This window comes from Vicugna pacos, chromosome 11 (assembly GCF_048564905.1).
Source record: "Vicugna pacos chromosome 11, VicPac4, whole genome shotgun sequence".
In the NCBI taxonomy this organism is placed as follows: Eukaryota; Metazoa; Chordata; class Mammalia; order Artiodactyla; family Camelidae; genus Vicugna; species Vicugna pacos.
This window is the reverse complement of record NC_132997.1, coordinates 85,909,531-85,922,679: the sequence shown is the minus strand read 5'-3', so window position 1 is coordinate 85,922,679 and position 13,149 is coordinate 85,909,531. Positions and strand designations below refer to the sequence as shown.

At 39.5% G+C, this 13,149-nt stretch overlaps 1 protein-coding gene across 6 annotated transcripts in view; it reads right to left on the bottom strand.

The window, feature by feature from the left end:
• VTI1A (vesicle transport through interaction with t-SNAREs 1A) overlaps positions 1-13,149 on the bottom strand; it is a 345,054-nt gene that overhangs the window by 328,737 nt on the left and 3,168 nt on the right. For all 6 annotated transcript variants that reach the window (XM_031682624.2, XM_072971919.1, XM_072971918.1 and 3 more), the window contains exons 2-3: positions 4,750-4,808; positions 687-797 (exon numbers count right to left, since the gene is read on the bottom strand). In XM_031682624.2, the coding sequence (XP_031538484.1) occupies positions 687-797; positions 4,750-4,808 (170 nt within the window). The remainder of the gene's footprint in view (positions 1-686; positions 798-4,749; positions 4,809-13,149) is intronic.

The window sequence follows — 13,149 nt, the reverse complement described above, 5'->3', positions numbered from 1 at the left end:
CTCTCCAAGATCCTGCTTTCTGTTCTTCTGGATATTTACCAGAAAGTGAAACTGCTCACCTGTATCATTTCCACTCCTATTACTTCTAATTACTAACAATTTAACATTACGTCTTTAAATTTACATTCTTAAATTTGCTATAAAGTGGGTGGAGTTGAAAGTCAGATATATGAAGAGAAAGCTAAATATTCTCATGAGACAATCAATACAAAGGATCACGTGTATGAATTATCGAGTTCCCTCTGTCTTCTGGTGGGGAGGAGTGGGATGCACCCTTCTAAGATTCAGATAACAAAGGCTATGGAGCCTGTCCCAGAAAAAAACGCACAAAGAGGTGCGCATCCAAAACACTGATATAAGTTCAGAACCTCATGAGCAGTGCATCCCCAAGTAAGATTTCAAAATTCTAATAAATGCTAGATACCAACAAATACTATCCAAACTCAAAAAAAAAAAAAAACCCACATGATTTGGATCTATTTTGTGAGTCATGAATCCAACATACCTTCAAGTCTACCATGAGCTAGCTCTCTAAGCATTTTTAGATCCCCAACTCATAACAATGAAAGTGGTTGCTTGTCTTTGGCACTTATTGCAGACCGAGGCATGAGAGGGAAACAATAAAAAACAGAAGTGAAAGTCAGTCTAAAGATTGTAAGTATGACATAGGATGGAATCTGACTCACAAAATCTGTCTCAAGTTTTCCCATTTCTTGCTTGTAGCTTCTCATCCTGTTGCTGTACATTCCTCGACTTTGGGGCGGTATCTCTCGGACTTCCAAATCCATCTGTTCCAACTGGAAGAGTAAGAGAAAAACATGATTTAAACCAGATGCTTTACTCTCCATGTGACTAGACGTTTAGAGTCGAAAGGATTTAATCCCAATTCCTCATTTTACAACTTGAGGAAGCAGGCCCAGGGAGCTAACTGCCTGTGTCAAAGGAACATTGGGACTACTTTTCTGCTTAACTTTCGTTAAGGTCAACAAACAGTTACTGAGTGCTTGCCAAGTGACACGCGGTGTGCCAAGGTGCTTACTCTGTCAAGAATTTCTTTAAAAACATATGCAGTAATCCAAACATCCTCAGTAATAATGATTTTTCTATCCATGGAGTATCCTATCATTGAATTCAACCTGGTCTGATCTTCTGACCCCAAACCATCAGAACGATGAGAAGAGAAACCAAACTGTTACTATTGCTCTGAAATGTCAGCCTAGCCTTAGTCATTTGGTGAAAATTCTTCTGGAAAGTCTTATCTGGTTGGGAAAATCCCATGCCAACCATTATGTAATCCTGACCTCCAGCCTTACACTTTATAACCATGTTGATATGGAGTTAAGTGGACACAGTAACATGTTAAATTACACAAAGCTCACTGAAATCACAGCAGGGCATTTTATAACAACCTGCCATAACACTTTGGATCCAACACAGGAGCATTTAAAGGGAAGCAATACAGAAGTAGTATGATGGTTAAGAAAACAGGCTTTCAAGTCAGGTACCAACATTCACATTGTAGGCTCCACCACTTACTAGTCATGCAAACTTTGACAGGTTTCTTAACGTCACTGGGTCTTACTTTCCCTGTTTCTAAAAATAGTATGTTTTTTGTAGGGCAGCTGTAAAGATTAAATGGGGTAATCCCCCTAATGTGCTTAGAACAGCGTCTCTTACTTGGTAATCACGTGATTAATATTAACAACAGTAGTTGATGATTGCTGATGATGAAGGAATATGGCAAGCATGATACAAAGTATCAGAGGTGGCTTATTTATACTTGGCACTGAAAAATAAAAACCAACAACTACATATTGGCTCAGACCTTGTCTAACAAACTCACATCCAAAAATACTGTCATAGATTTTGCCTTTTAAAGCATTCTAATAAATTATTTCTATGAACACTATAAGCTCGGTACTAATAAAACTCTTACTTGCCCAGTGTTAGAGTCTGAGTAACAATGGTGGAACTCAGATAAACCAGAAAACCATGTTCCAATTCACAGGCCTTAATTTTCATAAAGAAAAAAAAGAATGATAGTTTTAATTAGCCTGGATTTAAGCAGTAACCATTTAAATTATTGACATGTCTCAACATAAATGTGAAGCACCAGTAGATCAGTTATTCAGCAAGGCAATTATTTAAAGCACTTCTCTGAAATCATCATTAAGTACTTAGCTGCAAAGGCTGAGCCTCCAGACAAATAACGGCAAAAGTACACGTGAGTGACAATCCAAGAGTTAACTACATTTTTGTTTCAGGCATTTTACAAGGACACTTAAAACTAAATTAAAAGTAGGTAAGAAAGAAAAGAGGAAACACAGAACAGCACTTAAAATGAAACCAGAAATAGGCTAATACATACTTGTTTCATGTTGTCACAACATTTACAAGGCCAATGTCAAGTGGAAGACGTGGTAATTACAAGACATGCAGTGTCTAAGAGATGCATACAAATTGTTCAGCAGAAATACAACTAATCCTAATAAGTCAAAGCATAATGAAGTTTTTTTCCCCAGGTCCTCATCAGAAAGACAGTATGTAATATAACGATCAGGGTCCTTAACAAGGATGTCATCAGAATCAAGTGAATCAGCTGCCTGATCATTTCAAACAAATAGAAACACATATCTAAGACACAACTCTTCACGTTAGTAACAACTGGAGATGACTATAAGATCCATGGTGGCATAGCTATGTTTTACACTTCTTGGTACAGTAAAACTTTGATTCTCAGGAAATCAGCTTTCTAACATCATCACGTAAATCAACGTCTCCAAAGGAAGGCAAACCAATGAACCAAAACACAGATTTTGATGGAAATAAAACAAAAAAACAGAAAACCCCCTGCTACTGACAGCTCAATAATAACATAAGGAGTTAACTCAAGATCCAAAGAATTGACCGGCTGTATTATTTATGGTTAGCCTGCCAACCAGAAGGAAGAAACATCCTGATTGGTAGCTATGGTATACAAAAGATCAGTCTTTTCACATGAAGGCCAGGAACCACGAGAGAAACAGTTGACTATAAAGAGGAAGAAAGGACAGAGAAAAGTAGTTGAAAAAAAGAAAAAAAGGAAACTTTCAGAAGAGAGGCCAATGTGGGAAGCTGAGGTGCTAGAAGCAAAGCTACCCCAGCAGAGACAGTGAGATGAGCGGCAGATCTCACAGGGGGAGGAGAGAACCAGCCTTCTGACAGATGGGAAAGGCCGGAGATAGGAAGACAGAGCAGCAGCGCTGCAGCCCGCTGCCTGGGCACTCGAAGACACAACGGAAGTGTCTGCGATGTAACGGGATGGGGGGGGGTGGACAGCCGCCTACTTCTCCAGACCCTGCAAAGCAGCCCCCCGCATGTGGTCCTGTTAACTAACGTTACTCAGGCAAATCACCTTGAGAAAAGCTGCCCCTTACAGCCCCTTCCTAGAGATCCATCACACCTCTTAGCCTACTTAAGGGTCTAAGAAGGTTCTAGAAAAAAACAATAGCCAAAAACCAAGGCCCAACCTCCAATTCTGTTGAAGCTCTAGTTTCCCAAACTTACTTCAACAGGCAACGCCAGTTAATAGAAACACTCTGTGGGAAACTGTCCTAAGTATATCAGTTAGTACTTAGTATTGAAGGAACACCAAGCAGTACCCTTCAATATTCAGAAAAGCAACACACTCCTTTAGGAGCACAACGCAGCAGCAAGTTGAATCATACTTGCAATACCAGGCCTTAAAAATCAAAACTTAGGACATGATACTTTTTTAACACTTTTTGCTCCTTGATTGGCGAATTTATTTGTATCAAAAAGTGGATGAGTTGGAGCTCCGTGTTTAGCATGTCTAAGTACAAATCCTTACTTCACCACTCACTGGGTGTGGGACCTCAGACAAGTTACTTAATCTTTCTAAGCCTCAATTTCTCCATTTACATAATGGGGGTAATAACAGTGTTGGGAATCACTCCTCTGTGGGTCTCTCATTCTTCTGTGTCTTCTGCATATGCCAAGAATGCACGACCCTGAGCACTCTTTTCCTGGACAGGGAGCAATCTTGGAGAAGGAAATAATGCGTCCCTTGGGAACAAGGGGCAGTCTTGCTTACAGGCTGCTGCTATAAAGCAGGGTGTTTCCCCTGCTCCATATTCCTCTTGTGTAAGATAATCAATCCACTGTAGGCGCAGGCATGCTTCTTGGGCAACCCTGCATCAGCCCCATGGGAACTAGGGCTCAGGGAACTGACACAAGCCTGCTGAAACTTTGGCAGCTGCTTTTGCTGTTAGTAATAAGTCTTTTGTCTCTGACCTAGGACTCGTGTCTTCTATCGGCATCCATGAAATTGTGACAAGGTCACATGGTAGTGAGCAAGTAGGGGGAAATCTCAATCCTTCACAGTTTTTGACAATTAGTACCTGTCTCACAGGGCTTTTGTCGAAATTAAATATTATAAAGCAATAGGCTTAACCCAGTGTCTGGTACCCAGGATGCCTTTAACAAGTATTAGCTATTTATAGCTATTATGAAAAGTATTATGAAGGAATAAAAATTCAAGACGGGTGTTTAATGAATCACCTTTATTAAGAAGAATGAAATCCCAAAAAGCTATTAAATTCTCAGTTTAAAAACTGATGAACTCTAAATCATGAAATGCTAATTAGTAATGTCTCACATTTCTACAATGTATAAAAGAGGCTTAGAGGAAGGCATCAGCTTCAGTGGCTCTGGCTGTGTGTTCAAATACATTACCAAGTCTGCACGTACCAGTTCTTTTGCTTCTTCGAGCTGCTTCTCCACATTTGCAACCATCTGCTTCTTCTCATCTGAAAAAAACAACAATATTAAGGAATTGCTAAGGATACAAATAAATAAGTTTAATATTTAAAGATTTCTATTTTCATTTACTTTTTTCCTTTCTGGCCAGAGTAGAGAATTAACATATCAGGCAAATGGCCATATCATTCTTTGGTAAGGTTAGGAACCACTATAAGCCACTGATTCTAGGCACCGGGAAATACATAATTCTGTGGAGCACCAAACTACTAAGAGATGTTATAACATTTTTAAGAGAAATCAAAAATTACTTTGTTCTTTAGAAGAGACTGGGTAGCAGATTTAGTGGTGGCATGAGGAATTTGCAAAGCCATGACTTTAATAAATTGAGAATAACTGATTTATGAATACAGTTTAAAAGTCCCATACAAAAACAATTCCTAACACTGGGTAAGATGTCACAATTCCTTAAAAAATTGTGCTTGTAATGGAACAGGTGTAATGGAAGAAAAATTTGAAGTCAGAATTACTGATTCTAAACCCACGTCCACCATCTACTCATTGGTTATGGGATCCTGGGTAAGAGTTTTTTTCTGAGACTCAGTCTATACTCTCTAAAATGGAAATTTAAAATATCTATTGGATTCTTTTTAGCACAAATAAGCTGATGCAAAAGAAATTACTTTTTAATTTGTGGAGTGCTAAGTGTTCATATGTGATTTATTCAAACTAACACAAGTTATAATCCAACTGTAATTCTGTTTTCTGGGAGAGACATGTTCTAGCAGATATTTTCAGAAAAATTTTCCCTACCCCTACTCCAAATCAATTGGCCCATTTATGTAGAGGTGGCACCTCAGTTTTGTGCTAACTAAATTTATTGAACATTTGTAGTTTTGTCTGCCTGACACCCGTCTCATCTCAGGCAATGACCCTCTCTCTTAGATGCTCTCCTCTTCACCAAGTAAGTCAATAGGAGATATTATCTCCACCTTTTTAAACCAAACAGGACTCTGTGGGGCCTTCCCAGGACAAATCCCTCCCCCATATCTTCTGCTGTAGCTCCTTTCTGAAGTATCTGTTAATAATATCTCATGCATATTTCCTAAGTTTTTCAGATGCTAAAAACCACCACCAAATGGAAAAAATTAACTACTTGATGATTATGAGCACATAGCTCCCAGGCCTTCCAGTGCCTAAGGATTGATCACCGTCAACCAATCAGAGAATTGTGCACAGCTGATCACATACCCTGGGCTGCCCCTCCCTCGGCTGGCCTTTAAACATGCTCAGCTGAAACCTTTCAGAGAGTTGGAAGGTGGGGCTTGGGCATGAGCCATCCATTTCTCTTGCTCAGCCCAGCAATAAACCTTTCTGTGCTCCACACTCCAATGTTTTGATATTGTTTGTTCTCATGGGGTGTCGGACACACAAACTCACATTCAGGAACAATTTTGGAGAAGCCAGCCTAGGATTCTGTGCCTGTGGCAGGCTGACCCTCGCCAAGGGCAGCCCCTTCCCTGGGTCCCTAGCCGTTGCTGAACTCGCTTCACGTGGGGGAACTGGGAGGGACTCTCCCTGACAGGCACAGGCAGGAGGCTATCTGGAGCTGAGAAACATCTGGAGCTACAGTCCACATTCGGTGTTGCCTGGGGGTGAGTCGCTCCAGCTTGTACAGGCTTGGAATTCTCTCCACTCCATCTGGGCTCATTCCCTTGCAGGAAGTGAGCCAGTCTGGGCTCCTTGGAAGCCACTCTGGGTCCTTTCTCTTTTGAGAGTTGGGCCCATCTGTTTGGAGGCCTCTGTCTGGGAGTGGAAGTGGAATTTGGGGGCTACAACTTGTCTGATTTGTGTGTGTGTGTGTGTGGGACCATGTCTGTTGTTTAAATATGTGTGAGTCAGTACCGCATTGCCCAGCTGAGACGTCTTTGGTGAATAACACAGCTCAAGTGTGACGACACCAGGGTCTCCTTCCTATTGTAGTGGCTTCAGCTGCAGTGGAGCGTTGGTTGGGATTTTCCCTTTCTAGCCTTGGTCATTCATTCGGCTCCATCTCTGATGGGGCATTGGCTGGGGTTCTCCCCTTCTGGACTGATGGGGCATTGGTTGGGAATCCCCTTTTGGGGGCTGGGGAACTATGACCCTGAGAGACCATTTTGAATTGCTGTTTGCTTGACGTTTGATAAAATAAGCAGCAAATGAGTAATGGATGATCAGAGCTCTGTTCCATCTTGTAGTCCCCCTAGGGTATATTTTGCAAAAGTGGGAGATTTTCAGCTATGCTCCCACAAACGAAGGAAAATGATTTTTTTTTAATTATCACACTGTGTGGGCCCCCAGTGGCTCTGCTAATATATCAAAGTAGGCCTTTTGCAGTTATTTTAGCTTTTATCGTGTGTATATGTGTGTGTGTGTGTCTTGATACCTGAACCCAAATTCTGTTCCCTCTTGATTTTGCTGAAAGTGAGGCATGTGAATGTGAATGAATTTTATACATATATATGTGTATAAAATTATATATTACTGTTTGTTATTTCTTCAAACTGAAGTGGATATATCGGAACTGGGGAAAAAAAAATCTCTGAAAATAGCCAAGACGGTTGGGTTTGGTAAAAGCAGTTAGAGAAGGAATCTGCATTTCTCTTCCTGTGCCTTTGAGATGTAGCTACCTATCCGGGCTCTCAAGGGAAAAAAAGGGTTTTTTGTTTTGTTTTGTTTTTAATCAAGTGGAAAAACTGCAAGATCTCTGATTCTGTCTATCTTTATGTTAAAAAAAATTTGTAGATGAGCTCTATTGAATTGACTTAAAAGTAAGTGCTTAAAAATTAAATACTTCCAAGTATAAAAGAAGAAAAACAGAACACATTTAGGGTTCATGTGATCTGGGAGGTATTCAGCATTGAATTGGTATCTGCTATTAAAGATAGCTTAAGCTTGTTGGTATAATCAATATAGACATGTATTTTATCGTACCTATGTTTACTGAAGGTCAAGTTCATGTTGCTTCTGTTGCAGAGTTTGTCAGCAAAAAGAAAAAAATTAATTAACTTGGTATGAGGAAATTCTTATAAGTGAATTAAATGCAAATGAGATTAAAACTTTGGGTGAACGACTTAGAAATAATTACATTTTAGGCATGTCTACTTAAAAATGATCTCTCTAGATACTTGGTAACTTGAAATTTTAGAGTTGTGCTAACTTGGGTTAAATGATAGATGTTATTGAATAGTTGAACAGCTTAAGTCATTCCCAAGTAAGATAAGCTACTGAAACATTCACTAGAAATTAAGATTTCTAAGAATTGATGATTCTAATTTAAATATGTAATTGAAGCTACTAAAAATAATGGGGGAAACACTTCAGTATAGAGTAGGAAAGTAGGATATATGTTTTGCATGAGAAAAAAAGGTATGCGGAATGTAATTACACTTTGTTAAGGTAAGATAAAGTGATTTGGTCTTAGAGTTGGTTATTTCTAGATGAGAAAAAAAATAAGGTACAGATATTTTGATCATCAATGCTTTCTACTGAAAGATTTGTAATCAAAAGGGGAAATGGGGAAGTCATTCTAGCTTGTGCATGCTTTGACTTAAACTTTACTGATCAAACTGGCCAGTTTTATGGCCTTTTGGACATGCACTGTACATCTGCTTTGGCCTTGAGGAGGGGAACGCATTTGAAAGTCAAAATGAAGTAACTGTGGTTCAGACATCCAAGGTAAAACTAGGTGGCCCTTATGGACATGATTTCAGATAGGTTCCTATACTGTTGAGAACTAATTTTCTGAGCTGTGTCATACTCAGAACACCACCAGCCATTCTCAAAGCAGTGTCTGCTGGCAGATGGCAGCTGCAACCTTATGATCTCAAGGTTTCCTCTAGTAACCGTTAAGTTTTTAGACAATAAAGTTGCTTTAGATCAGATGTTAGCAGAAAGAGACATGCATAGTAGCCAGTAACACTTTATTTGTATGTATGTATGTATGTATGTATGTATGTGTGTGTGTGTGTGTGTGTATGTACATATATATAGATACATCGAAAGTTAAAACCTACTCAGATAAAATTGGACAACTGGCTACCTGGCTACCAGTCTCCCTCAAAGTGCCAGGTCCAGACTGATTTTCAGGCTTATTCTCCTGAATTCCTCAGGGAATGAGTTCTTCATCATACAAGTCTTAGATCCAGGACTTGGAACTTGGGAGTATTTCCAATTCAGTGTCCATTCCCTAGATCTAGGCCCCATTTCAGCAGGAAGTAGCCAGAGCAGTCATCACCCTATTCCCTGAAAAATCTAGGGACGGATGACACATGATTGGAGATTGAAACTGAGTTCCTCTGCCAAGTTTATGATTAACCTCTCTGTCCAAAATATCATTCCCCTTCTTGTCCAATACCTGTTCACCTCACGATTGAGGAGTATCAAAGACAAGGGTGAAATGTCACTGGAGCAGGACCCTATGGAGCCTTCCTGCGACAGAGCCCTCCCCATATCCTCTGCTGTAGCTCCTCTCTGAAGTACCCAGATAATAGTATCTCATGCATACTTTATGAGTTTTTCAGATGCTAAAAACCACCACCAAATGGAAGAAACTAACTACTTGATGATCATGAGCATGCAGCCTCCAGACCTCCTGGTGCCTAAGGACTGATCACCATCAACCAGTCAGAATTGTGCACAGCTGATCACATACCCTGGGATGCCCCTCCCTCAGCTGGGAAACCCCTAGGGGAATTCGGGGTTTGGGGGGCATGAGCCATCTGTTCTCCTTGCTCAGCCCAGCAGTAAACATTTCTCAGCTCCAAACTCTGACATTTCGGTATTTTTTGGCTTCACTATGTGTCAGGTACATGAACTTGGGTTTGGTAGTTCTGGTCACAGTGACTTGCCAAAGGCTGGGCTTCTCTTCCTAGCTGGATGAACACTAGTAGCTCAGTCCCTCTGGCTACACTGGCCTGGGCGTGGGGATGGAGTGGGTATAAGATCCAAGCAGACCGAAGTCCTGGAGTAACAGGAAAGGCTCTTCCTCTCTCTTGGTAGACTTACGAGAACATGAGTCCAGAAGCTGTTGGCATCCATTGTTCTAGCTACAGGGAGCAAGCCAGTTTGTAGTGGTTAAGAATGAAGCCTACATTTAGAAAGAAGCAAAGCTGATAGAAAGATTAAATAGATTTCATTAGTTTCTTGTTCCAGATAACTCTGGAATAGGTTTTGCTTGACTTTATCATGGTTTGGTTTCTTAAGCCAACACATTTCTTTTTATTTAAAGTTAGGTTTCTGTAACACGGAACCCAATTATTACCATCTGACTAATACAACAGACTAGAAAAGTCACAAAACTTGAATGGGTACAACACCTAGCAGATAACTAACTCTTCAGAAGGACAGTTAACACTTGGTAGGGAATCTTTTAGTAGAAGTTATTGTTTTTCTAGAATAATAATCAGGTTCTGATAAACTCAACCCCTTCCCTTTGATCCTCCCAAACTAGGTGGGTAGCTGTCACATAAGGTGTTTTGTGTGTACTCTAAGTATTTCTCCCAAAGAAAAATGCACACTTAGAATTAAAATCCAACTTGATCCTCCCTATTTGAAAAAGCCTATATGTGGCCAGATTAAAAATTTAGTATATGACCCCAAATTTATTTGCTTCTGGCACATGTCAATCCATCTAAACTCTCCACAAATTATAGTAGAACCACAGTGTATTTTTGTAATAGAGCAGAATATGAAGTAAGACAATCTTGCATTCAGTCTTGGACTAAACCTTCCCACTCAGAATAGCAAGTTTCCCTTTATAAAAGTAATGTAACAAAGCCATTCTAGAATGACCTGGGTGATAAAGGACTAGAGTTGGAGATGTCAACACAAACTCATGTTTAGCTTACTATAAATATAGTTTCATGTACAAATTTTTATCAATGTATGTAAACACAAGTTAGTATACACACATGTTTTTCCTTGCTGTCAGCTGAAAGGACCCAGAGCCAACAATACCACAGTAGCAATGAGCACATCAAGTATCCAGATCTTGGTTTCTAACACCATTTTTCAATGTAAGAAAACAGGACTCCTTGCACTGCTGTAGGAAAATACAAGACGATCCTGGAGTATCTTTTAATATCAAAAAGTAAGAAAGTGCTAAAAAAGGAGAAAAAAAAAAACAATGCACAATGATGGGGGTATATCAAAAGGACACAAGCCAACTGAAAGGGCTTCTAATGGTCAAAGCTGGAATAATCTGAGCAACAAAATAAAGTAGTATTGGAATACAGCACAAAGTATTAACTATTATGAGTTCATGGATATGTGACTAAATAAATAGGTGGAGAACAGACAAATCTTTCCTGTATAGAATTCCAAATAAATAAATTCCAAATAATTTACATAGATACTAAGCCTTCAAGGAGGTGGAGCATGACCCCCTCCTCCTTAAGTGTGGGCTAGCCATATGATTTCCTTCCAAACTACAGAAAAGGGTGGAAATGCTAACTTTACAGTGGAGAATATTACAAATACTACCTCAGCCAGGTGATCAAAGTTAACATCAGGAGTGATAAGTTATCTTAAGTGTGTACTTTTGATATGATATGATGGAAATGGTGCTTTCCATCTGTGGTCTTCCTTTCAAAAACCTATAACCCCAGTCTGATGATGAGAAAAACATCAGGCAAATCCCAACTGAGGAACATTCTATGAAAACATCTCTAAATTGTATTCCTCTAAACTGTAAAGTCATCAGAAATCAGGAAAGAGCTGAGAACCATCACAAGTAAGAGAAGCCCAAGGAGGCATGACTACTAAATGTTTTGTAGTATCCTGGATTGGATCCTAGAATAGTAGAAGGACACTAGGTAAAACAAAACAAAACAAAACAACAACAACAACAACAAAAAAAAAAACTAAGGAAGTCTGAATAAGGACTTGAGTTAATAATAATTACCAATATGGGTTCACTGGCTGCAATAAATGTATCATATTAACAGAGGATGTTAACAATAAAGGAAACCGAGCATGGACTATATAAAGGATTCTCTGCATTATCTTTGTGATTTTTCTATAAATCTACACCTGCCCTAAAACTAAAAGTCTATTTTAAAGAAATCAGTGAAGCCATTACTTCGGTTAACTAAACTGTTGAAAAGGAGGTTCTGCTGAAATTAGAGTGTGGGCATGTATGTGTATATATACCCAACTCAAGTACTACCCACTCCAACTCACTCTGCACCCGAGTTCCTGATTAGGACTGGAACCATCTCTTCAACTAACTTTACAGAACAACAGAGATGCAGTGCATGCAAGTCACATCATGTAGTTTTAAATTTTCTAGTAGCCACATTTTAAAAAGTAAAAAAAAAAAAAAAGGTGGAATTTTAATTTTTGTTTGTTTGTTTTAATGATATTTAACCCAATATATTCAAAACATTGTCATTTCACTATGTGGCAACAGCCACATTTCAAGTGATCAATAGCTACATATCAACATTACAGCTCCAAAGCCACATATACTGTAGTTTATTTATGAATTACAGTATACATAAATAACAGCAGACTTTTCTGAATTCTCTTACTACAACCATCTTACAAAGGCAAGAGAGAATCATGTAACAATGTTACAGCTTCTATACCTAGCTATGTCTAGATGGTCTCCAAAAGTCTCCAGGGCTTGGCATAACCAATCAGCTAGACTGGAACATTTCCTTCCAGGAAGGACACCCATCTTGTCCCACCAATTCCACTTCTCTCCCTGACTCCATCCTTGATTTCCTGAGTTCAAGGCCTAATTCAAAGTTCATATCCCAAAGTCCCTAATCACTCACCTCCCTGTGTTCAGCAAGAGAGATTCATCCAACTCTAGTCTTGCATGGAAAGGAAGCAAAAATTGAGGCCCAAGATTCCTTCAGAGTTCAATTCATATCACCAAGTCTGAAAAGCTGGGTCCTGACTAGCCCTACCAGCTGTTGTCTTCACCAGCAGCAATAACATTACTAGTGGCTAACTTATCCCAGGCACTTTCTCTGGGGAAAAAAAAAAATTGTGCTAGTGTATTACATGCTTTAGTTCATTTGAATCTTATAACACTGTAAGGTTGAAACTATTAACTACCCCCAGTTGTCCAGGTCGAGGAGGCAGACTTAGAGAGGCCAAGCATTTTGCCCAAGACTGCACAGCTAGCAAGTAGCAGAGCTGGGATTCTAAACAGATCTGATGCCATGGATGAATCGTTACCAATTTGCCATAAAGCCTTTCTTGGTAGTTCTTACAATAGCTACAGAAGAATAGGTTTCACAACAGACCACTTAACTCTCTGTGAATCGTGAGCTAAGCAACTAATTGCAAAAGAACATTTTAAGACCCTTCAGGAATCCTACCTGATGTAATGGAACCTCT